Source organism: Conger conger, chromosome 9 (assembly GCF_963514075.1).
Source record: "Conger conger chromosome 9, fConCon1.1, whole genome shotgun sequence".
Taxonomy (NCBI): domain Eukaryota; kingdom Metazoa; phylum Chordata; class Actinopteri; order Anguilliformes; family Congridae; genus Conger; species Conger conger.
In genome coordinates this window covers 8,187,421-8,214,177 of record NC_083768.1, presented here as the reverse complement: position 1 = coordinate 8,214,177, position 26,757 = coordinate 8,187,421, and the positions used below count along the sequence as shown (strand labels likewise).

Here is a 26,757-nt window from a genome sequence, read left to right as displayed (position 1 = left end):
CGGGTTCGGGGGGCAGTAGAACATGATTCTGCCACTGGTCCTGAAGCTGCTGACTGATCCGCTCCTGTCCTCCGAGCCTCCTCTTCCTCATCCTCATCCTCTTCCTCCCGCCGCTGGCATGGCGCACAGCGAGGGAGCTCACAGCCCACGCTGCTGGGACAGGAAGCAAGAGCGGCCCCCTGCCAACGGGAGAGAGGTGAGGGGGGTGGAGAGAGGTGAGGGGGGAGAGAGGTGGAGGGGGTGGAGAGAGGTGAGGGGGGAGAGAGGTGGAGGTGAGGGCAGTGTGGGGAGAGAGGTGAGGGGGGAGAGAGGTGAGGGGGGTGGGGAGAGAGGTGAAGGGGGTGGGGAGAGGTGAGGGGGTGGGGAGAGAGGTGAGGGGGGTGGGGATAGGTGAGGGGGGTGGGGAGAGAGGTGTGGGGGGTGGGGAGAGAGGTGAGGGGGAAAGAGGTGAGGAGTGTGGAGGTGAGGGGGGAGAGAGGTGGAGGTGAGGGGGTGGAGGTGAGGGGGGAGAGAGGTGGAGGTGAGGGAGTGGAGGTGAGGGGGGAGAGAGGTGAGACATGTGGAGAGGTATTCTCTCAGAAATATTATTTGGGTTTTGTCAGCATTTACTGAATTAGGCCTGAGTTAGTGTCTATGTTTGGGTGCTCAGGGGATCCCACTGCTTGTATATCGGCACTCCGCATGCACTCTCAGAAATACAGGTGCAAAAAGTGCCTCAAAAGGTGCAAATGTTGGTACCCTATAGGTAACTAAAACTTACTCATGTTCACCCAAAGAGAACATTACTGAACATTTAGGGCACGTTTGACAAAATGTCATTCTTGGAGAACAAAAATGTACCTCCAATGTCTGTTTCGGAGAGTGTAGAGAGGGGGAGAGGGGGAAAGGTAGAAGGCTAAATCCTGAGATCATATCATTCCTGGGGATGTCAATATCAAGTCTATTTTAAGCAGCAGTATTTGCAAGAATGTGGAGATGAAGGAGTTAAGATTGCTTAGAAACTTCACTGTCTGTCTTTAGTCTTTAGTCTCGCTTTAGTCTTGTAATAACTTACAATCCTATCTTTTTTCTTTGAAGTACAAGATATTAGCTTGTTTTAAGTCATTGTTTGCTTGACAAGTGACATTTTCTTACAAATCTTGAAATTAGTCAAAGTTTCTCACATAGACCTAGGTTCTTGCAGTGCTTAAATGAGTAAATATCTGTCTCCAGGTCTATGATATTGTTACATATACTGGACCGACCTTGGTTCTGTACACCAAAGGCTTATACTTTGCTGAACAGTTGTGTCTGAGAAATAAATATTTATCAAATATGTAGGAAAGGTGAAGCCACTGTATTAGGTGGAGGTGGTGTCTGCTCTGTAGTTTGGGTCCCTCTGCTGCTGAGCAGAAAGTTCCATGACTCAAACTGTTTAGCCTGAGCGATGCAGGGCTCTTTCGCTAAGCTAAGGGATTTGCACAGAGCACACGGGAAAGGTCTGGACTTCTTCTCTCTTGGGGTGATGGGAGATAAGTTTCTCGCTCTGAGGCCGCGGTAGACGTGGTAGAGGGCTGGCTGAGTCTAGTTCTCGCGTGGCTTCTTTGGCTCTTTGGAAAGCGCTAAGACAGTGGGCAGGAAAGAGAGTCTCTGCTCCCGCTGTCCCTGCACTGCGTCTGTTTGTCCCCCTTCGGGTGTGAGGTCACAAACGCGCGATCAGAGCGCCCCTGACCGAACATTCTAACGCTGATGTCACAATCACTGCTGGAGGGTGAGGAGCGGCGGAGTTCTGGAACACTGACGTGGAATTTTGGAAACAAAACATTCCGGGAAAAACACCTTCTCTTCAGAGGGCTGAAGCGTAGCATACGCAGTAGCTGAACTTCCATGCTATCCCAGTGGGATAATGGTCAACATCCATGACCGGCCGGGGATTCCCGCACCAGAACTGGTCCCCAAGCCGCTGCATCGTGATTGCAGTCGCACACTGCTGTGTTGTTTATACGGTAATACAAGGCCAGGCTTCTGGCACTCACACTGTGCTAACGCGTGGAAGCCCAGGGCAGGAAGTGTCCTGAATCAGCCGGGTATGTGGGTCATGTGATCGGAGTACCCTCAGCGTTCATACTGCAGGTGCACTGCAAAAAAAACCCCGCAAAAATAGTCAGCCTATTTCCTAGGCCTTTCCTAGGTCTTACTCACGTCAGGATTTGCTGAGCAGTGAGTTCTTAACCCATGTATGGCCCCTCTCCCTGCATGCATCAAAGACCAGTGGATTTTTCAAAAATTCATGTCGTCAACACAAGCAGAAAACACTGCAAAAAAATAGTCTAGGGGGTCCAATCTGTGATCCAGTCTCTTATCTGCAAGCCTTTCTGTATAGAGTGAAAAAACACAACTCTACACAGCAATAGAGTGACCTCCCAGTTAGCTGAGGGGATGTTTTTTCCTAATCATAAGATGCTGATTTTACCAATAAATGTCAACCAGCTTTGCCTCCTACCGCAGGAGTGGTACAAATTTCTCAAGACTTTTTAAAAACTACAATAAATATCCCAGTTGTCAGCCGAAGTGTGATGCAAATTTATTCATGGGAATTACCGGCCAGATTTAAATCAATTTCATATCTGTTGTCAAGACGGGGTGATAAATACATTGATTTCATTACCTGCTTCGTACTGGTCTGTTCCGGGTGCCTTGTTTAATTCCAATTAGCCTTTAAGGAGAACATATTAAATGAAAATAAATTCATTATGGATGAATGAATTATTCAGTCATTCCAAATCTGCATTAAAACAGGTGGCTGAATTAGCATAAGTGAAAGCACGTTAGCCACATCGACTTCATAAATGTCATTGTTATGACTGAATTGTTGAGATTGAAGGCTGCAATCTACACTCAGTGATCACTTCATTCGGTAGACCTGTACACCAGCTTGTTAATGCGAGTTGTAATATTTCATCAGCCAACCATGTGGCAGCAACTACGTGCATAAAAGCATGCAGACATGGTCAAGAGGCTCAGCTGTTTTTTAGACCAAATGTGATTTAAGTGACTTTGAGCGTGGAATGATTATTGATGCCAGACAGGGTGGTTTGAGTATCTCAGGAACTGCTGATCTCCTGGGATTTTAACGGCACTATCCAACCAACCACCATTCAGAGTTAGAGCAGAACCACCCCCCCTGGTTCTGTGCCTGGTTCTGTGCCTGGGTTAACGCCTTGTTAATGAGAGACGTCAGAGGAGAAGGGCCAGACTGGTCACAGCTGACCGGAAGGTGACATTAACACAAATATCCGCACATTACAACTGTGGTGTAGGAGAAGGAGAGCATCTCTGAACACACAACATGTCAAATCTCTATGGGGACAGGCTACAGCAGCAGAAGACCAAAAACTCTCAAAAAGAAGTATAGTACATACCTAAGAAAGTTCTCACTGAGTGTATAAATGGCAGTTAAAATAACAAGTGAAATTCTGTACCAGTCAATTAAAATGGACCGCATTTGTTTTCCCGTTCCCCATTTCCATACTCGCTTCGAAAGAGTGTGCTTCCACATGTCATTGCGTTGTGACAGATGTGCATCAATATTTCAACGGGAAGATGTGGGGGTTTTTTTGGGGGGTTTTTATGTGTGCATGAAAAATGAATACCTGGAGAAGCCCATCAGCATACTGCGCCTATATTTAATGTGTGCGAAGTACCCAGGTGGCGGTTTGTATTAATTTCTAAGTGAATGAACAGCAGCCCACGGGAGCTCCAGCACGTTGCGGGTAGAGGTCTGTGTTTCCGGCCGCGGGGTTGCCGGTTTGAGTCCAGAATGGGCACAGCGCCTGGACTCGTCCACGCCTGCTGCTCTGTAAGGGAACGATTGCTGGGGTGTGTCTCTGACGGTAAATTAAGGGGGTAAATTAGGGGCTGGCGTTTGTCTCTGACGGTAAATTCATGCCCGTGTGGCAGTATATCTGAGAGACGTTAACCGTGGTTCTACTTTTTGTAAAATAAAATTGTAAAAGTCGTTTCGAGTGAGTCTGTTTTTAGCTCCTTTATGAATGTGCCTGTATTCTTGTGTAACTTAAAGTCGTGAAGTGGGTGAAATGGGCACTGAAAGTTTGGGTGGTGTATTAGAGGCTGAGATGGTCATGGCAGTTTTAATGTAGAGCTGCTGTTTTTTTTCGATACATGCAATACATGCAATAGGCACTATGAAGCAATACACACTCTCGGATGGACAAATGGTTCGATTCCGCCCAGGGTGTGTCGAAGTGTCCCTGAGCAAGACATCTAACCCCAAATTGCCCCTGAAAAGCTGGTTGATGCCTTGCATGGCAGCCAATCGCCGTTGGTGTGTGTGTGTGTGTATGTATATAAATGGGTGAATGAGAAGCATCAGTTGTACAGCGATTTGGATAACGGCGCTATCCAACCAACCACCATTCAGAGTTAGAGCAGAACCACCCCCCCCGGTTCTGTGCCTGGGTTCTGGGTTCTGTACCTGGGTTCTGTGCCTGGTTCTGTGCCTGGGTTCTGGGTTCTGTACCTGGGTTCTATGCCTGGTTCTGTGCCTGGGTTCTGGGTTCTGTGCCTGGTTGCTCTGAGCTGTGAGACTGAGCCTGACGTGGAGAACAGCAGATGAGACACGGCGTCAGTGTGTGAAGCTCATGATCGCAGAGTGTGAGGAGTTCACAGTCACTCTGTGGGCCTGGACTGTGTGGGTGAGTCATGCTTTCCCTGAGCGGTGCAGAGAGGACGTATGCTGGGCGTATGAGAGAGAGCGCATGCTGGGTGTTTGAGAGGGGGTGTATGCTGGGTGTTTGAGAGGGAGCGTATGCTGGGTGTTTGAGAGGGAGCGTATGCTGGGCGTATGAGAGAGAGCGTATGCTGGGTGTTTGAGAGAGAGCATATGCTGGGTGTTTGAGAGGGAGCGTATGCTGGGTGTTTGAGAGGGAGCGTATGCTGGGTGTTTGAGAGAGCGTATGCTGGGTGTTTGAGAGAGAGCGTATGCTGGGTGTTTGAGAGAGAGTGTATGCTGGGTGTTTGAGAGAGAGTGTATGCTGGGTGTTTGAGAGAGAGCGTATGCTGGGTGTTTGAGAGGGGGTGTATGCTGGGTGTTTGAGAGAGAGTGTATGCTGGGTGTTTGAGAGAGAGCGCATGCTGGGTTTTTGAGAGGGAGCGTATGCTGGGCGTATGAGAGAGAGCGTATGCTGGGTGTTTGAGAGAGAGCATATGCTGGGTGTTTGAGAGGGAGCGTATGCTGGGTGTTTGAGAGGGAGCGTATGCTGGGTGTTTGAGAGGGAGCGTATGCTGGGCGTATGAGAGAGAGCGTATGCTGGGTGTTTGAGAGAGAGCATATGCTGGGTGTTTGAGAGGGAGCGTATGCTGGGTGTTTGAGAGGGAGCGTATGCTGGGTGTTTGAGAGAGCGTATGCTGGGTGTTTGAGAGAGAGCGTATGCTGGGTGTTTGAGAGAGAGTGTATGCTGGGTGTTTGAGAGAGAGTGTATGCTGGGTGTTTGAGAGAGAGCGTATGCTGGGTGTTTGAGAGGGGGTGTATGCTGGGTGTTTGAGAGAGAGTGTATGCTGGGTGTTTGAGAGAGAGCGTATGCTGGGTGTTTGAGAGGGAGCGTATGCTGGGTGTTTGAGAGAGAGTGTATGCTGGGCGTTGAGCGTATGCTGGGTGTTTGAGAGAGAGTGTATGCTGGGTGTTTGAGAGAGAGTGTATGCTGGGTGTTTGAGAGAGAGCGTATGCTGGGTGTTTGAGAGGGGGTGTATGCTGGGTGTTTGAGAGAGAGTGTATGCTGGGTGTTTGAGAGAGCGCATGCTGGGTTTTTGAGAGGGAGCGTATGCTGGGCGTATGAGAGAGAGCGTATGCTGGGTGTTTGAGAGAGAGCATATGCTGGGTGTTTGAGAGGGAGCGTATGCTGGGTGTTTGAGAGGGAGCGTATGCTGGGTGTTTGAGAGGGAGCGTATGCTGGGCGTATGAGAGAGAGCGTATGCTGGGTGTTTGAGAGAGAGCATATGCTGGGTGTTTGAGAGGGAGCGTATGCTGGGTGTTTGAGAGGGAGCGTATGCTGGGTGTTTGAGAGAGCGTATGCTGGGTGTTTGAGAGAGAGCGTATGCTGGGTGTTTGAGAGAGAGTGTATGCTGGGTGTTTGAGAGAGAGTGTATGCTGGGTGTTTGAGAGAGAGCGTATGCTGGGTGTTTGAGAGGGGGTGTATGCTGGGTGTTTGAGAGAGAGTGTATGCTGGGTGTTTGAGAGAGAGCGTATGCTGGGTGTTTGAGAGGGGGTGTATGCTGGGTGTTTGAGAGAGAGTGTATGCTGGGCGTTGAGCGTATGCTGGGTGTTTGAGAGAGAGTGTATGCTGGGTGTTTGAGAGGGAGCGTATGCTGGGTGTTTGAGAGAGCGTATGCTGGGTGTTTGAGAGGGGGTGTATGCTGGGTGTTTGAGAGAGAGTGTATGCTGGGTGTTTGAGAGAGAGTGTATGCTGGGTGTTTGAGAGAGAGCGTATGCTGGGTGTTTGAGAGGGAGCGTATGCTGGGTGTTTGAGAGAGAGTGTATGCTGGGCGTTGAGCGTATGCTGGGTGTTTGAGAGAGAGTGTATGCTGGGTGTTTGAGAGGGAGCGTATGCTGGGTGTTTGAGAGAGAGCGTATGCTGGGTGTTGAGCGTATGCTGGGTGTTTGAAAATTTGGCGGAGCACAGAGGGAACTTTTTTGAGCGCTCGTGAGCAGAGGCATGTAGGGAGAGCTGATATCTGGCACAAACAGATGAGCAGATGAACAGATGAACAGATGAGCAGATCAGATGAGCAGATGAACAGATAGCTGTTCGTCCCGCCGATGGGCTGAAAACGCAGCGCTCCACATGCCTGTGAAACACATTGCTCTCACATCAGCCATCCTCTCACTCTACAGTGGCACGACACACATGAACCTGCCCTAAACTACAGCACTGCACACTGACGCTGCTCTAAACTACAGCACTGCACACTGACACTGCCCTAAACTACAGCACTGCACACTGACGCTGCTCTAAACTACAGCACTGCACACTGACACTGCCCTAAACTACAGCACTGCACACTGACACTGCTCTAAACTACAGCACTGCACACTGACGCTGCTCTAAACTACAGCACTGCACACTGACGCTGCCCTAAACTACAGCACTGCACACTGACACTGCCCTAAACTACAGCACTGCACACTGACGCTGCTCTAAACTACAGCACTGCACCCTGACGCTGCTCTAAACTACAGCACTGCACCCTGACACTGCTCTAAACTACAGCACTGCACACTGCCGCTGCTCTAAACTACAGCACTGCACACTGACACTGCCCTAAACTACAGCACTGCACACTGACACTGCTCTAAACTACAGCACTGCACCCTGACGCTGCTCTAAACTACAGCACTGCACCCTGACGCTGCTCTAAACTACAGCACTGCACACTGACGCTGCTCTAAACTACAGCACTGCACACTGACGCTGCTCTAAACTACAGCACTGCACACTGACACTGCTCTAAACTACAGCACTGCACACTGACTCTGCTCTAAACTACAGCACTGCACCCTGACGCTGCTCTAAACTACAGCACTGCACACTGACGCTGCTCTAAACTACAGCACTGCACACTGACACTGCCCTAAACTACAGCACTGCACACTGACGCTGCTCTAAACTACAGCACTGCACACTGACACTGCCCTAAACTACAGCACTGCACACTGACGCTGCCCTAAACTACAGCACTGCACACTGACACTGCCCTAAACTACAGCACTGCACACTGACGCTGCTCTAAACTACAGCACTGCACACTGACACTGCTCTAAACTACAGCACTGCACACTGACGCTGCTGCTGAATATTCCTGTGTGTCTTCGTTTGAGAGTGTGTGAGAGCGCTTGCGTGTGTGTGCTTATGTGTATGTGTGTGTGTGTGTGTGTGTGTGTGTGTGTGTGTGCGTGCATGTACTGCATATGTGTGTCTGTGTGTGTGTGTGTACTGTGTATGTGTGTGTGTACTGTGTGCGTGTGTGACTGTGTGTGTGTACTGTGTGTATCTGTGTGTGTATTGTGTATGTTTGTCTGTATGTGTATCTGTGTGTGTGTACTGTGTCTATATCTGTGTGTGTGTGTGTACTGTGTGTGTCTGTGTATGTGTGTGTGTACTGTGTGTGTCTGTGTCTGTGTGTGTACTGTGTGTGTGTGTGTGTGTGTGTGTGTGTGTGTGTGTGTGTGTGTGTGCCCAAAGGCAAATTTGAGGTGAGAGATGCCAGTTGGATCCTCTGAATATTTTATGCATGCTGTCAAACTGGAGAAGAATTACACGCTGAATAAGAGGCCCTTGGTTCGCTTGTCCAAAGAGAAAGATTCCCAGGTGATTATATCCTGGGTTTTACTGATGGGTTTCACTTGGCATTGCTCCATGTGAAGATATAAAAGGCGTTTTACACTCACTAATGGCTGAAGAGCTTCTACAGCAATGAGAAGTGTGCCAATGTCCATGGAAAGGGGATAACTGCGGGACTTCAGAAATGTTTATTTTGATGGTGTCATTGCTTTTGTTTGGCTACGTACGCTGTTTATTGTTGTTCCTCCATAAGTGTCCACTCAGTGAGCACTTTATTAGGTATTTATTAGACTTCGACTTATTGGTCTTCTGCTGCTGTAGCCTATCCACGTTGCTGTGTGACGCGTTGTGTATTCTGCATACCACACCTTCCTGTCAGCTTCGACCAGTCTGGCCCTTCTCCTCTGACCTCCCTCATTAACAAGGCGTTTCTGCCCACAGAACTGAAAATCCAAGGAGATTAGCAGTTTCTGAGATACTCAAACCACCCTGTCTGGCACCAACAATCATTCCACAGTCAACTCACTTAGATCACATTTGTTCCTCATTCTGTCACTTGGTCGGAACAACAGCTGAACCTCTTGTCCACTTCTGCATGACTTTATGCATTTAGTTGCTGCCATGTGGTGTAATGTAATGATTGACTGACATTCCTCTGACATTTTCTTGACATGACACCGCAGGAAACAGAGGCTGAAATTGTATCATAAGACTCGGGAGTCGTGAATCTTTGACCTTGCCGAAGGGAGAACAACAGCAGCGAGAGAAAAACCGAAATCTGTCCAACCCGGGCCGGGCACTCATTACACAACCTGCGCTCATATTTGGGTTCTTACAGCCAGGTGTGAAATGGCCCCCTGTCCATGAGGCAGGAACACAGTTGGATTTAAATTCGGCCGGAGTGAAGCGTGACTCCTCTTCCACGTTCACTCACGGGCTCTCCCCCGCTCTCTCTCTGCGTAGCCGCAGTCCTGCCAGGAATCTCTGTTTCTGTGAACATTATGTCCATTCTTTTCTTGGTTTTGGCAAATGGAGTCAGAGGTGATAAGGCTGTGTGGCTGGCCTTGCCAAGGACTGATCACAGTGCCCACCCTAGACAGATGTCTGCCAACGTGCGGCACGAATCTCAGCTGAGGGGATTATTTCCGCAGGTGTTGAACTCATGCTTACATTTAACCCATTAAAGAGCAGACCGTAGTAGTTCAGAGCGAAGATTTGCAATGCGACAAAAAACCTCATTCCAATGTTGCGGCAGTGTGAACTACCCGTCTCTGATGCCAGCCCTTGCCGTGGCAGGTGATTCGACGTCTTCATCTAATCGCGGGCGACAAGCTTTAGCGCGTTGCACAGTTGCCAGTTGCGGCTCCTCGCACCGCAAGTCTAAGATCAGAACGATACGATCACAGTGTTCTTGACTGAACATTCCAACGCTGACCTCACAATCGCTGCTGCCGATTGAAAGCGGCGGAGTTCTAGAACACTGACCTATTCATTCTTGAGAAAAGAAAAAAAAAAGAAAAGAATTCTACTCCTCAAAGGGCGGATGGCGAGCGAGCTGGATCCAGGCATGCCTTTCGCCCGTGCGTCTCCGTGGAGCCGTGCTTTGACGTTCATGTACCGTGTAAAATGTATTTGAATCAGTTTCAGCGTAGCATCGCTCTGATGCAGGGTCAGCAGTGACTACCCCCGGTTCATTCGGCACCTGCGGCCCGTCTCTGTCAGATGTGTAATCCGTAAAGCCCTCCAACGCCAAGCCACCTGTGCTAGTGGGAAGTAGCGGTGGCTAGGTGCATGCAAGTGTGGGCCCGCCCAAATTATTAGGGGATATCGCAATGATGGGACATCGTATTTAAACTGTGATTATGTGTCCCAATTATGTGATCTAAAATTTCCCTCGGGATGAATAAAGTATCTATCTATCTATCTATTAAATAATATGATAACGAGATTAAGGCTACTCAACTCCAACTGGTATTTGCTCCATCAATGTACTACATGTTCTGTGTTCAACAGTGATGTGTGGTACTTGCTCCTTTGGGACTCTGGCATGGTCTTTGCCCTGCTGTTCCTCTGTAAGGCGTCGTTGCGACAGATTTCTGTGAAAAGTCCTATACAAATAAAATTGAATTGATTGAGTCATTTTGCCTGTTTGGTTCAGGGAGTATGCTCATTGATGAAATCTGGTGGTGTAGTGCATGGCTGGAGTTGAGTAGCCCTGAGCTACGTATGATAATTGGAAATATTTTTATTTGATTGAGAATCTTTTCTGCCTGTATTATTATTGTATTAATTAACTATTATTATGATTATTATTATTATTATTATTATGATTATTATTATTATTATTATTATTATTATTATTATTATTATTATTATTATTATTATTATTATTATTATTATTATTATTATTGGCAGCACAGATGGTGCAGTGGGTAGCACTGCCGCCTCACAGCAAGGAGGTCCTGGGTTCGAATCCCCGTCGGCCGGGGCCTCTCTGTGCGGAGTTTGCATGTTCTCCCCGTGTCTGCGTGGGTTTCCTCCGGGTACTCCGGTTTCCTCCCACAGTCCAAAGACATGCAGGTTAGGCTGATTGGAGAGTCTAAATTGCCCGTAGGTATGAGTGTGTGAGTGAATGGTGTGTGTGCCCTGCGATGGACTGGCGACCTGTCCAGGGTGTATTCCTGCCTTTCCCCCAATGTATGCTGGGATAGGCTCCAGCCCCCCTGCGACCCTGTTGAGGATAAGCGGGTTCAGATAATGGATGGATGGATGGATTATTATTATTTATTTTTACCACTTTATTTACAGCATTTTATGGGCATTTTAAATTGATCTTAAAACTGTATATTTTGGTGTGTTTTATTTTATCCTTGTCTTACACGGCAGTCAATCGTCGTCGGTGTGTGAGTGTGTTCATGAATGGGTGAACAAGAAGAACATTTTTTTTTTTGATGCTTGTTTCTGTAAAAGTACTTTGTAACTTCTGTTTGGAAAAGTGCTTCATAAATGAAGATCTATCTGTCTTATCTAGGCGAATAGCTTTCAGCTGGAGTCCAGCAAACATCATTTCCACTGTACAGTGTCACCAGCGATTAATCCCAAAGTCTCACCAGGCTGAGCGTGGTAATATGGGCTGTACATTGCTTATCTGTGGTAATACCCACTTGTGTTCTTAGTTGCCTCTGGATATTTATGTGTGGTTTTGCGTTATTGAGACTGTGAAATTGCATAGATTGAAAGTTACTTGTATCCTGTGCTATTATTCCTCCAAGGTCTGCTAAGTCATCCAAGATAACAAGGCTTTCCGACTGATTACGTAAAATGACATTTTAAAAAGGAAATAAATAATATGAGTCTGTTGGGATGATTTACTGGTTGTCGCTGAGAGACAAGTTCAAAAGGTGGAGATATTTGGAGCTTTAGCTATCATTGTTAAATATATCATTCTCTCCTCTTAAATGCCCGGTCATGTTTAAGAAAGATTCCTAGCCCGCATGAATAACATCATAACATCAACAGCTTTTTGGCAGATGTGTAGTGCACTCACCCTTTAAAAAGATTAATTTTGCCTCTCAAGTTTCTCATGACAACTTGGTTGTGTTCAGGAAGGTCGCTCAGATATTAATGGATGAAATTCAGAAAAGGAATTATGTTGTTATAGTCTCTTTTCATTTTATTTTTTTGTGATTAATATTGCTAAGCAGTCTGTGGTTCATTATAGGTGTGAGTGACTGTGAGCGAGAAGGTGAAAATACAGAGATTGGGATTCATAATTCACCAGTGGTTAAAGTGCAGATTTTCAGCTTTTATTAAAAGCAACATTTTGGTTTCACCATGTATAAATATGAGCATTTTTGCCCATGAAAGGCTAGAAACAAGACTAGGTACAGAAAGCTCTCTCATACCTGCCATACAGATGCAGTTGAACACACCTGGCTAATCCGACACACCTGTGAAGCCATTTGTCCCAAGTTTTATGGTGCCTTGAAATGAGTCGACTGTGTGTAAAAAGTGCTGTAATTTCTGCATGGTGAAACCAAAACATCAAAAAATAGCCTTTAAGGTACAAAAGGTAAAACTGTCAGTGAGATTTTTGTGTTAAAACATTGTTACCAGACCATTGTAAATCCCTTCCTATCATTGAAAAAGGCTCACTGACATGTTAGCTCACCCTCTGCCTGTGTTTATAGTCCTTAAATTCGGGTTTCAAAATATACAGTTGACGGCCTGACACTCTGTACCAAACCATTGCATAACTGTACAATAATTCAAGCTCATTGGTTGAGAATTGGTTCTAATTGCCACAGCCAATGGCGTTTCAACATCAGTGCGTGTACAGAGCAGGGGGAGGGATAAACAGTGTTGTGGTTTGAGTGTGTTTGTTGCTGCAGTTCCTCTCTTGACTGTTAGAAGTCCAAAATTGCCTGTTGTACCTTTAATAAAAGCTGAGCATGTGCGCTTTGACCACATGTGAATTGTTTGATTACAGAGAACAGAAATCAAGGACTTGTCCCAGGACTTATGGAGCTGATTGCAGGCCTCCGTAGCGCGGGACTGTGTCTGTGGAACGGGCCCCCGGATTGGGCCCCAGACGCAGCGTTAATGAAAACGCGCCTCTTCTCTCGCAGGTTTACGGAAGATGCCCCAGAGTAATCACAGGGAAAGACGCCAGGCAGAAGTAATCAGAAACAGATTGAAGAGGAGGCGCGGGGCGCACTCCCGCAGGGAGTGGCAGTGTGCCTTTTAATTTCGCAGAAGCTCGTCCTGTTTGGACTGCCAAAACACACACCGTCAGTGTGGACAAGGCCCAAGACAGGCTTAGCCCTCTCTGCCTTTTCCCCGGACCCTGACCTGACCTTTCCCTGACCCCCTGCCCTGACCTTGCCCTGACCCCGTGCTGACCTTGCCCTGCCCCCCTGCCCTGACCTTTCCCTGACCCCGCCCTGTCAGATAAAGAGAGATTTGGAGATGGGGGGGGGTGAGGCTGCTTGGCAGTGTTGCTTGGCCAGCGAGGGTGGTGGTGTGGTGGTGGTGGTGGGGGGGATGGTTGGCTTCATTAACGCTGTGTTTCTGAGCCAGGATACTGTGGAGGGAGAAAAAAACAGTGCAATTAAAAATTCTGGATGAGTTGAAGAGCAGGGTAATTAAGTGGAGGAATCTTACCTACCCCCCCCCCCTCCCCCACCAGGCCTAATCTCAGTCGAGTGAAGCGATCTGCCCTCTCTGCACCGCTCCATTAGCCTATTAGGAAGAGTGCGGGCGGATTTACGGTCAGAGCCAGAGGATTTACGGGCAGAGCCAGAGGACATGGTAGCTTCAGGACATCTTCAGCTCCTTCCTTTTCGGAGCGTAATCCACACTTTCCTCGCGTGTGTGACGGTTAGTTGGTGTGAAATCGTGTTGTGCTGCTCGAATACGCAGCCTGCGCTGTGGACAGATCTGAAGTGGTCTGACAGCCGTCCCATAAGTTGATGTTATCGTGATGTTATCGCCGGTATACCTCGGATTCCTTCGGGTCCCTTATGAAGATGAATATTTGAATATGCAGTACACAATATGTGAAATTTGGCTTGTGAATTCCACTTTGTGAATTCTCTGGACTTTTTCAAATGTGATTGGCTTTTTTTCACGTGACATTGAGTCACATTGATGTCATTGACTTTTCAAAATGTGAACGGCAATTTTCACCGGTGAAAACAGAACGGGCTACCTTTTTCTTCTCTCATTTTATGAGCATTATATTTATACTTTACATGTGTTCACATGTTGGGTGTTCACATGTGGTTTTTGTAAAGGCAAATCTGGAGGTTTCTGTTGTTACATTTACATTACATTACATTATTGGCATTTGGCAGACGCTCTTATCCAGAGTGACGTACAGTTGAGTAGACTAAGCAGGAGCACAATCCTCCCCTGGAGCAATGCAGGGTTAAGGGCCTTGCTCAAGGGCTCAACGGCTGTGCAGATCTCATTGTGGCTACCCTGGGATTCGAACCACCGACCTTGCGTGTCCCAGTCATGTACCTTAACCACTACGCTACAGGCCGCCCTAACAACAGTTACCGTCGTTAAAAGTAACAAAAGTGCCTCAAAAGGTACAAACGCTGGAGTAGCACCCTGTACTGTAGGTACATACGATTGTATCCCTAGACAGCAGTATATAATTAGTTTATACCATTTTTGCTTCGAAAATGTACTCTTTTATGGTAAATGGTTGGCATTTATATCGGGCCTTTATGCAAAGCACTGTACAATTGATGCTTCTCATTCACCAATTCATACACACACCGACGGCGATTGGCTGCCATGCAAGGCCCCGACCAGCTCGTCAGGAGCAAATGGGGGTTAGGTGTCTTGCTCAGGGACACTTCGACACAGCCAAGGCGGGGGATCGAGCCGGCAACCCTCCGACTGCCAGACGACTGCTCTTACTGCCTGAGCCATGTCGCCCCCATGTCATACTCATTTGTACCCAAAGAGAACATGACTGTAATTTCTTGGTATATTTGGGAAATTTGATCCTTGAAGAACAAAAATGTACCTCCTCTGTCACTTTATTTCTGAGAGTGCAGCTCGTCCACACCTCTCTCCGCCACCGTAGAGACCCCCATGAGCGGCCCCACCGACCGGAAAAGCACTTCCCCGGGGAACGGGACCGATTTCTCTGCCCTCTTGGAATTTATTTCACCCTCTCTTTTTATATCTCCCATTTAATTAGTCCCCAGCGGCCCATAAACATTTATAACATTGCTATTTGTTGTTTTTATAATTCCAAATATAATAGCTTGGGGCTCATTTGTCACAAAGTGGAGCGTGCCTTATTTGCAGTGCGTCAGCAGTTACCCTAATTGAATGCGCATATAAATGATCACTTTGCCATCTCTCGCGTTGTGACGAGGCCTAATAAATAATGAAACGTGTCTCCCTGTGTTGGGAGTGCTGTCTCTCCTCTCCAGGGAAACAGAGCCAAACGCACTTTCCATGTGTATGTTCTTTCAATGTGCACTTGTATTGTATGTATACGGAGCACTTTACTCAGTGCTGTGGGAACACGATTCACTTCACACACTGTGTTGTGGGGACACTTAATTTTACACACCGTGTATTTGCTTTACACACTGTGTTGTGGGGACAATGGTCACTTTACACACTGTGTTGTGGGGACACTGTTCAGTTTACACACTGTGTTGTGGGGACACTGTTCAGTTTACACACTGTGTTGTGGGGACACTGTTCAGTTTACACACTGTGTTGTGGGGACACTGTTCAGTTTACACACTGTGTTGTGGGGATGCTGTTATGGGGACACACTGTGTTGTGGGAACGCTGTTATGGGGACACACTGTGTTGTGGGAACGCTGTTATGGGGACACTCTGTATTGTGGGGATGCTGTTATGGGGACACACTGTGTTGTGGGAACGCTGTTATGGGGACACACTGTGTTGTGGGGATGCTGTTATGGGGACACACTGTGTTGTGGGAACGCTGTTATGGGGACACACTGTATTGTGGGGATGCTGTTATGGGGACACACTGTGTTGTGGGGATGCTGTTATGGGGACACACTGTGTTGTGGGGACACTGTTCAGTTTACACACTGTGTTGTGGGGACACTGTTCAGTTTACACACTGTGTTGTGGGGACACTGTTCAGTTTACACACTGTGTTGTGGGGACAGTGTTCAGTTTACACACTGTGTTGTGGGGACACTGTTCAGTTTACACACTGTGTTGTGGGGACACTGTTCAGTTTACACACTGTGTTGTGGGGACAGTGTTCAGTTTACACACTGTGTTGTGGGGACACTGTTCAGTTTACACACTGTGTTGTGAGGACGCTGTTATGGGGACACACTGCTTCGGGGTGGGGACGCTGACCATGGCCCTTCCCAAAATAGGCTAAATAAAATATTAATTTGATGTTTATTAGTCTCTTACTGCCCCTCGGGGGTGCCAGAGCTTTCAGATATTTTTGGCGACAGATGCGATGTGATTTAAGCGTTGAGAAAGCCAGTGAATTTGGTCGGGCGACACTGGCTCAGGATTTGGGTTAGAGGAGGTAAGAGCAGTCGTCTGGCAGCCGGAGGGTTGCCAGTTACCTGCCCTGGTTGGTAACAAGCTGGTTGGTGCCTTGCATGGCAGCCAATTGCCCTTGGTGTGTGAGTATGTGTGTGAATGGGTGAATGAGAAGCATCAATTGTGCAGCGCTTTGGATAAAGGCGCAATATAAATGCAGACATTTACCAATTGAGGCAGGTTGAACCATCCTGGGTTTCTATCCTGTGAAGTATTGCATTTACCATCAATCTCATATTGACATTGATAATATCAGGGCTTGTCTTTAATAATAATGTCTTTATAATCTGAAAATGCATGAAAAATGTATGAAACACTTTTTCTTACAGTCGCACGGGAGGACATGAGGGAGCCTGAAAATGCACACATATCCATTCATCACTAATTCATCATTCTGATTGGCGTGTTTTGCTCATCATCACACCAAAGACCGTGCGATCGCAGGAGACATCTGCTGAAATAGACTCTATTTCCGACTGCCTATAAAACAGTTTTTTTCTCGGATTTCAGAAGTTCAGCCGTTTGTAATGAAATGAACTGTTTCTAACAATAGGCTTACTTCTCTGTGGGTTTGTTATCAATGGAGCAAACAAGGACACTCTGTTCATTTGCGCGTGTGCATGATTGGGTGGGCGTGTGTGTGTGTGCATCTGTGTGTTTGTGTGTGTGCCTGTGTGTGTGTGTGTGTGTGTGTGTGTGTGTGTGTGTGTGTGTGTGTGTGTCGCAGGAGAAAATATACCAGCCCTAAGCCCCCAAATCGTACATGAGGTAAACAACTCCCTCCCTGGGCGACATTGACTCAGGTGGCAAGATCAGTTTTCTGGTCGAAGTGTCCCTGAGCAAGACACCAAACCCCTAAATGATTCTGACAAGCTGGTTGGTGCCCTGCACAGCAGCCAATCGCCGTTGGTGTGTGAGTGTGCATGTGAATGTGAAGTAACAATTGGATAAAGGCTCTATATAGATGCCAACCATTTACCATTTATGGGGAGAAAAACCCTCTGAAACAGTGGTGAGAAAAAAAACCCCCTGTGCGATGGGATGATATCTTGGGAGGACCTTGGCTATCGGGCGAAGCCTCTCCTCCACTGGCCTATAGGTTAAGACAGTAACCGTAAACGTATCTAATCTAAAATCGTTGGTGCCCCCCTCCCCCTCCCCCCTCTGTCTCCTAGGTGCTGTCGCTAGGCGCCGACGTCCTTCCGGAATACAAGCTGCAGGCCCCGCGCATCCACAAGTGGACCATCCTGCACTACAGCCCCTTCAAGGCGGTGTGGGACTGGCTGATCCTGCTGCTGGTGATCTACACGGCCATCTTCACGCCGTACTCGGCCGCCTTCCTGCTGAGCGACGAGGAGGAGGCGGCCCGGCAGACGTGCGGCTACTCCTGCAGCCCGCTGAACGTGGTGGACCTCATCGTGGACATCATGTTCGTCATCGACATCGTCATCAACTTCCGCACCACGTACGTCAACGCCAACGACGAGGTGGTGAGCCAGCCCGGACGCATCGCCGTGCACTACTTCAAGGGCTGGTTCCTCATCGACATGGTGGCCGCCATCCCCTTCGACCTGCTCATCTACCAATCGGGAGAGGAGGTGAGGGGTCGGGCCGGGGGCTGGGGGCATCGTGGGTAATGTAGTTTGTTTTTTCACAGTTGCTTGTGGGTAAGAAACGTGGTACGTTCATTCCTTAAGTGTTAACCATTGAATTCATCATTGGAAGGATCAGTGGATTCATCTACTGATGACGGTATAATTGATCAAGAAATGCAAGTCGATTTCTATTCAGTTTCGTAAGATGTATTGGATTCCAGGAATGCATTTCTTACGGGAAAGATGATTTGGGTGTGTGAACATTTAAAATCCATTTAAAAATGGGCCTTACTGATTAGGCTGGAGTTCTGAGAAAAATGCTGCGAATGATTTAATGTGATGAACTCACAAGTCAAACTAAATAAAATCCTGAAATTCCGATGCCATTGATGTAGATGTATTCATCTTCAACTGGGGTAAAGCGTACTGGTCGTTTTCCACTGCTATTAACTGATGAAAACAAGCCAAATCCTTGTGTCTGAACAGAAACAAAACCAAGGCCAAGCCATATTGTGAATGAATTTTTGTCCCAGACATTTTTCAACAAGAATCTTTAATTGCCTTTCTGCATTTGTACGGGTTTGTTTGTCTCGACCCGAAAAGCTTTTATAGCAACATCCACGCAAATAAGGACTTAAATATAAATAAAAATAGTCCCATTACGAATGAATGAATTATAGTTCAGCTAGCAGGATACAATTGATTCCCGCCAAAGAGTAGCAGTAATTAGGCCTTTTAATCACTGACGGGTTCATTGTGGTAGCATTAACGTCAGCTGCTAAATTTAATGCTGTTTAGAAAGCAAAGCTACAAGAGATTGAATGTTGCAAGTGTGTATAAAAAGCGACCGCTATTAGAGGATGGCATTTGAAAACAAGCCGTTAATTTCGGTTGTTTGGCATGGAAGTCAGAGTGCATTATGGGTAAACTCCTGGGGAGTGGAAAAACGGTCAAAATTCAAATGTAGTGACAGTTTATTTTCTCTGATGGACGCAATTTCTCAGTACTGGTATAATCAGTGGAAATGACATCATCAAGCAGCCCAGCCAATAACTGCCAGAGAGTGGTCATTACCTCCAGAATCACCTTCGAAAAAAAAAAAAAAAAGAAAACGACCTATGTGGGAATCCACGGAAACATTAGTCATGTCGACAGGTGGAATTAAACAGGAGGAGGGTAATTAGGGGGGATGAACACATTGAGGAAACAAGGCAATAAATAAACGAGAGTGGGTGATGTTTATGACCTAACGGCAGTCCCTGATAATTATGGGAATGGAAAAGGGAATTCCTCATTCTTATCCTCAGTAAAATGCAGCCGCGTCAGCACGGACATCCGCCCGGCAACACAACATTCCCAGGTGCAGAACATCATGTAAACATGTGTCTATATTTATTTCTATATTAACTTTCTGAGTTAAAGTAACACTACTGAACGTGCAAGTACTGAAAAAAAATAATTCTGCCTGAATCCAACGATTGGGAATATTTAGTTACTTTTGGACCGTATCAAACTGGCTTCAGATTTAACGTCTTCTTTCTGAACCCACAAAGTCGTGTCTCATACCGTCCACGACTACTCTGTCGGATATTCTTTCTGCTTGAGATAGTTCTGCAGTACGCTTCTGAGTTTCCGTCAGCTTGTTTTCTGACTTATTTTGTAGATGTAAGTATTGATTTTATCTGCCCTGAGGCACCCCATTCCCCAACCCCTTCACTCGAAAACAGTTCACAGACACATCAACATTATCGGACAGGAATCGGAAAAGGTTCCCTCCATATATGAACGGATTAATAATTTACTAAATCCATGAATGGCCTGAAGCGTGCTCTGTGAGATGTATTTCAGTCGCTCCGATCTGCTCGATGGCACAAGAAACAACTTTTCTTTAACCCTGAAGTCATCGCTGTGATGATTCTGAAAATTACTGCTAGTCGTGTCTTGTCATCCCGTTAATTCCGTTTTCTTTGGAGGGGTACGGGATTTATTATTCCTTTTGCAGTTTTTATATGATTCTTGGCGTTGTACTTTTTATGATATGATAAGAAATTTTATGAGAAGTAACCTTAATCCTTTTCGAGATCCCTTGAGAGAATTACATTATTCATATTTTTAGTGTGCTTTTAGCTACTGTATATATATATATATTTAAAAGAATTTAGCGACTGTATATCTGTTGTTTTTTTAGATGTGAGTTATAAAAGCCTGAATAATTAACTGCCCACCAGAGAAAATAAAATACAAAAAAAATATTGAATTGAATTTAATGGAGGGAAGCACGGTTGGTGCAGTGCGTAGCACTGCCGCCTCACAGCAAGGAGGTTCTGGGTTCGAATCCCAATCAGCCGGGGCCTCTCTATGTGGAGTTTGCATGTTCTCCCCGTGTTTGCGTGGGTTTCCTCCGGGTACTCCGGTTTCCTCCCACAGTCCAAAGACATGCAGGTTAGGCTGATTGGAGAGTCTAAATTGCCCATAGGCATGAGTGTGTGAGTGAATGGTGTGTGTGCCCTGCGATGGACTGGCGACCTGTCCAGGGTGTATTCCTGCCTTTCGCCCAATGTATGCTGGGATAGGCTCCAGCCCCCCTGCGACCCTGTTCAGGGTAAGCGGGTTAAGACAATGGATGAATGAATGGATGAATGGATGAATGGATGGATGATTGGATGAATGGATGAATGGATGGATGGATGAATGGATGGATGGATGGATGGATGGATGAATAGATGGATGGATGAATGGATGGATGGATGGATGGATGGATGAATTTAACAGAAAATCCCGCCCCCCCGCCCCAGACGACGACTCTGATTGGCCTGCTGAAGACGGCGCGGCTGCTGCGATTGGTCCGCGTGGCGCGCAAGCTGGACCGCTACTCGGAGTACGGCGCGGCGGTGCTCTTCCTCCTCATGTGCACCTTCGCCCTCATCGCCCACTGGCTGGCCTGCATCTGGTACGCCATCGGCAACGTGGAGCGCAACACCGCCTCGCGCATCGGCTGGCTGGACTCGCTGGGCGAGCAGCTGGGCAAGCAGTACAACGACTCCCTGCCCGCCTCTGGCCCCTCCATCAAGGACAAGTACGTCACCGCCCTCTACTTCACCTTCAGCAGCCTCACCAGCGTGGGCTTCGGCAACGTCTCGCCCAACACCAACTCCGAGAAGATCTTCTCCATCTGCGTCATGCTCATCGGCTGTGAGTCCCGCCCCCTGCCCCTGCCCCCGCCCTGCGCTCAGATTTCGGGACCCGTTTCGCATTTGGGGTCAAATTCGGCCCAACGGTTTTGACGTGGGCACAAAAATATTGTCGTGGAGAATGTTTGACACGTGGTGCGTCGCCTTCTTATGACACATCTGTGAGAAACGTCTAAGGGACAGTAAGCGAAAGTTTGGCAGCTGTATGGGAAAGTGCCACCAGAATCGTTCACAAAGAAATCTTGAGAAAAAATGTAAATGGTTGTATATTTTCTTACATGTTATACAGTTACAGAGGGTCAGAAGAACACTGCACAACACATTTGTATGTCGTGTTGGTACAGGACTTAGCATAGCAGTATGTTTACTGCATTTCTACTACATTTAATCCCAAGAAAAACACAGTGGGGTTCTCGTGAATGAACACGGCTATGGCTGCAGTCAAAGGACGTTACCAATTGGGGTGGGATATGCTCAGTGCCATGTTGGGGAGCGACGTCGTTCTTTTCTCCCGCTAACGTCCCCCTCTCTCGCCCCCCGGGCAGCGCTGATGTACGCCAGCATCTTTGGGAACGTGTCGGCGATCATCCAGCGGCTGTACTCCGGCACGGCGCGCTACCACACCCAGATGCTGAGGGTCAGAGAGTTCATCCGCTTCCACCAGATCCCCAACCCGCTGCGCCAGCGCCTGGAGGAGTACTTTCAGCACGCCTGGTCCTACACCAACGGCATCGACATGAACGCTGTGAGTCCCCCCGTTCAACACGCTAACACGCTAACACTGCGCCTGGTCCTACACCAACGGCATCGACATGAACGCTGTGAGTCCCCCTCACCCCCGCTCAACACGCTAACACGCTAACACTGCGCCTGGTCCTACACCAACGGCATCGACATGAACGCTGTGAGTCCCCCCGTTCAACACGCTAACACGCTAACACTGCGCCTGGTCCTACACCAACGGCATCGACATGAACGCTGTGAGTCCCCCTCACCCCCGCTCAACACGCTAACACGCTAACACTGCGCCTGGTCCTACACCAACGGCATCGACATGAACGCTGTGAGTCCCCCTCACCCCCGCTCAACACGCTAACACGCTAACACTGCGCCTGGTCCTACACCAACGGCATCGACATGAACGCTATGAGTCTCCCTCCCCACTGTCCACTCAGCGCGCTAACACGCTAACACGCTAACACCAACGGCATCGACATGAACGCCGTGAGTCTCCCTCCCCGCTCAACACGCTAACACGCTAACGCTGCGCCTGGTCCTACACCAACGGCATCGACATGAACGCTGTGAGTCTCCCTCCCCACTGTCCACTCAGCGCGCTAACACGCTAACACGCTAACACCAACGGCATCGACATGAACGCCGTGAGTCTCCCTCCCCGCTCAACACGCTAACACGCTAACGCTGCGCCTGGTCCTACACCAACGGCATCGACATGAACGCTGTGAGTCTCCCTCCCCGCTCAACACGCTAACACTGCGCCTGGTCCTACACCAACGGCATCGACATGAACGCTGTGAGTCTCCCTCCCCTCTCAACACGCTAACACGCTAACACTGCGCCTGGTCCTACACCAACGGCATCGTCATGAACGCTGTGAGTCTCCCTCCCCGCTAACACGCTAACACTACGCCTGGTCCTACACCAACGGCATCGACATGAACACTGTGAGTCTCCCTCCCCGCTAACACGCTAACACTGCGCCTGGTCCTACACCAACGGCATCGACATGAACGCCGTGAGTCTCCCTCCCCGCTCAACACGCTAACACTGCGCCTGGTCCTACACCAACGGCATCGACATGAACGCCGTGAGTCTCCCTCCCCGCTAACACGCTAACACGCTAACACTGCGCCTGGTCCTACACCAACGGCATCGACATGAACATGGTCACACTGCTCATGGGGGCAGCCTGTGGCCTGGTGGTTAAGTTACAGGACTGGGACCCACAAGGTTGGTGGATCGATCCCTGGTGTAGCCACAATAAGATCCACACAGCTGTTGGGCCTTTTACCAAGGCTCTTAACCCTGTATTCCTGTATAAGAGGGATTGTCTCCTGCTTAGTCTTATCAACTGTTAGTTGCTTTGGATAAACGTGTCAGCTAAATAACATGTAATGTAGGGTCTAAAGCCCAGTTCAGACGAAAGATTCGCAACTGAACAACGTGATGTCTCACCCTTCTGTTTGCTGGTTGTCTTTACTCATAATGAGCTACACCTGTGGGTGTGGCTGGCAGTTCCTAAAATGGCTGCCATGTTGCCACACCCGCTCTCTCTCTCTCTCTCTGGATTTCGCTCTTCGTTTGGGCTTGCTGTCTGACTGGCAGCTGCAACCCGGCGACTCTTTACAATGTTCTAAAACTGAAGCACTGCGATTAGACGCGTTCAATCGCTGGCCTTGGGAAACGAGTAGGTCACCCCGCCACAACTCCTCTCTGCAGCGAGTCACAAATCTCCGGTCTGAACTGGGCTGAGAGATCGAATGTTCTCAAGCAGCACAAAATGGTTGAGTTCACTCGATCTGACGTTATTGTTTTGTTTCCCACGGAGGAGGTTTTTTTTTAACCTCACTCGATGTTTGTGGGTTCATGCCCGGTCTTCCCCAGCTTTCCTGTTCCCCCCGTAAAGTGTCTTTGTAGCGTAAATATTTTATTTAATTTCCTAATAAAATGTGTTCTGTAAACTGCGTGATTCAACACAGAGCATGTGACTGCGTACGGTACTCAGATCTCTCTCCACTGTACAAATCGTGCTGTTATATCACATTTTATCTGGAGCAGTGCTGCATAACTCTGTTCACGGAGCACTTCACTGTGAAGAGTTTTCACATTTTAGTCCATATGAAAAAATGTTATGACTTATTCAGTGGTCATTTTTTTTTCATGTCTGGTTAGTTAAACTCCTTAGAATATTATAATCCACCATTGAATACATATTTTAATGGACAATTAAATACATTTAAGTAGTCATTCTATGAAAATAAAACTGAAAGTAGTAATCAACAGGTTTACACATTAAGCCAATGAGAATATTCACAGGTTCACAGACACAGATGAAGCTTAGTCCTGGACTATTTGTATGTGTATTTGTAGGAATCAAAATTGAATTTAGTCTTAAGGCTAGGCTGAAACTCTGTCTGTGAAAATGGCCCTAAATGTATTAAAAGGTCATTTCACCGTTGTCGTTCTTGTTTGCGAGCAGAGGCCCAGTTTCTCTGAAAAGAACAGCGTGTGACACGGACTGAAATCAGGTCCATTAGTGGAAATCACGTCAATGTCCTGAACCGGCGGCCTGGTGTTCCGAGTCTTGTTTGAGGCTATGAGGCGATGAGCCGAGGCAGTCCTGGGTCTTGTTTGAGGCTATGAGGCGATGAGCCGAGGCAGTGCTGGGTCTTGTTTGAGGCTATGAGGTGATGAGCCGAGGCAGTGCTGGGTCTTGTTTGAGGCTATGAGGCGATGAGCCGAGGCAGTGCCGGGTCTTGTTTGAGGCTATGAGGCGATGAGCCGAGGCAGTGCTGGGTCTTATTTGAGGCTATGAGGCGATGAGCCAAGGCAGTGCCGGGTCTTGTTTGAGGCTATGAGGCGATGAGCCGAGGCAGTGGGAAGTCTTTTTGGGAACACTTTCTGTACACATTCTGGAGGTGCCTTTAAAGTGCCCCTCTCCCCTTTTACAGTGGGAAGAATAGAAGAATAATTGGGTAATTACCACTGGTAAAAAAAAAAAAAACACTAAGAAACTAAAACTGAAAAGCTCTTCCAATTTGAAAAACGATGGATGCTTCCAACCATGATCTTATTTTTCCCCTCGACTTTTAGTCTTCTCAAATATTGCAGTGCTATATTTCTCATATAGATTTTACCAGTTGTGAGTGTTGAATCAGCATTGGAACGTACAGTTAAGTACATACTAACCACACACCTTCAGGGGCTACATGCATGTTTAATGTAGTGAGGTATGCTATATGATTGTCTACACCGAGAGGAGAGAACATGGGGGAATGTGATATGAAAAAACCTGCTGAACTAAGCATTCATTAAGACACAGAAACTGGATAGCGGTTCATATGGGAGACGAGTTCAGCTAGGTTGGAGGAGAGAGTCCGTTAATGAGCTGAGATATTTTGTCAAAGGTAATCACTCTCAAAGGTAATACATTTGCTCTGAGCAATAATTAAACTTTTGCTCTTCGGATAAAAATCTCAGACTTGGTGCAGTTCTTTTAGGAATAGTGAGCGTGTGTCTCAGAGCGTGGAGCCAGGTGTGTGGGCGGTGGGCTTGCTGTTGTGGGTGAACTTTGCTCAGTGTTTACAGTGTTTATTAGTCGAGGACTACGCTCCGAAACCAGCCGTAGGCACCATCGCCCGTTCACTTTAAATTAGACCACAATAAAATGCTACAAAACAAGAACGTTCATCACATTTAAAATGGCAGATCGCATAAATTATTTGCTTAATTAAGTAATTAAGAGTCTCATTTAGGAATTCATCGCTCATGGTGCATATGGCTATTGAGCTCATTGATCCAGGGTAACTGGTGGCAGCAAAATCCTGCAAACACACCGGCCCTCCAGGACTGGAGTTAATCCTGCATACACACCGGCCCTCCAGGACTGGAGTTAATCCTGCATACACACCGGCCCTCCAGGACTGGAGTTAATCCTGCATACACACCAGCCCTCCAGGACTGGAGTTAATCCTGCATACACACCGGCCCTCCAGGACTGGAGTTAATCCTGCATACACACCGGCCCTCCAGGACTGGAGTTAATCCTGCATACACACCGGCCCTCCAGGACTGGAGTTAATCCTGCATACACACCGGCCCTCCAGGACTGGAGTTAATCCTGCGTACACACCGGCCCTCCAGGACTGGAGCTGCCCACCCCTGTGTTAAAGTGAGCTCTCTGTGGTCCTCCAGGTGCTGAAAGGTTTCCCAGAGTGCCTGCAGGCGGACATCTGCCTGCACCTGAACCGCACGCTGCTGCAGAACTGCAAGGCCTTCAAGGGCTCGACCAAGGGCTGCCTGCGCGCGCTGGCCATGAAGTTCAAGACCACGCACGCGCCGCCCGGGGACACGCTGGTGCACGCCGGCGACGTCATCTCCGCCCTGTACTTCATCTCCCGCGGCTCCATCGAGATCCTGCGCGGGGACATGGTGGTGGCCATCCTGGGTAACCTGCCCCCGAGCTGCCCCCCGAGCTGCCCCTGACCGCCAACCTGCCCCCGACCTGCCCCTGACCTGCCCCTGACCTGCCCCTGACCTGCCCCCGAGCTGCCCCTGACCTGCCCCCCGACCTGCCCCCCGAGCTGCCCCTGACCTGCCCCTGACCTGCCCCCCGACCTGCCCCCCGAGCTGCCCCTGACCACTAACCTGCCCCCAACCTGCCCCCCGAGCTGCCCCTGACCGCCAACCTGCCCCCGACCTGCCCCTGACCTGCCCCCGACCTGCCCCTGACCTGCCCCCCGACCTGCCCCCCGAGCTGCCCCTGACCACTAACCTGCCCCCAACCTGCCCCCCGAGCAGCCCCTGACCGCCAACCTG

At 48.3% G+C, this 26,757-nt stretch overlaps 1 protein-coding gene across 1 annotated transcript in view; it reads left to right on the top strand.

Moving 5' to 3' along the window:
* LOC133136753 (potassium voltage-gated channel subfamily H member 6-like) overlaps positions 1-26,757 on the top strand; it is a 163,503-nt gene that overhangs the window by 128,118 nt on the left and 8,628 nt on the right. The window contains exons 8-11 of the mRNA XM_061254469.1: positions 17,588-18,010; positions 20,803-21,199; positions 21,744-21,943; positions 26,134-26,386. Of these exons, the coding sequence (XP_061110453.1) occupies positions 17,588-18,010; positions 20,803-21,199; positions 21,744-21,943; positions 26,134-26,386 (1,273 nt within the window). The remainder of the gene's footprint in view (positions 1-17,587; positions 18,011-20,802; positions 21,200-21,743; positions 21,944-26,133; positions 26,387-26,757) is intronic.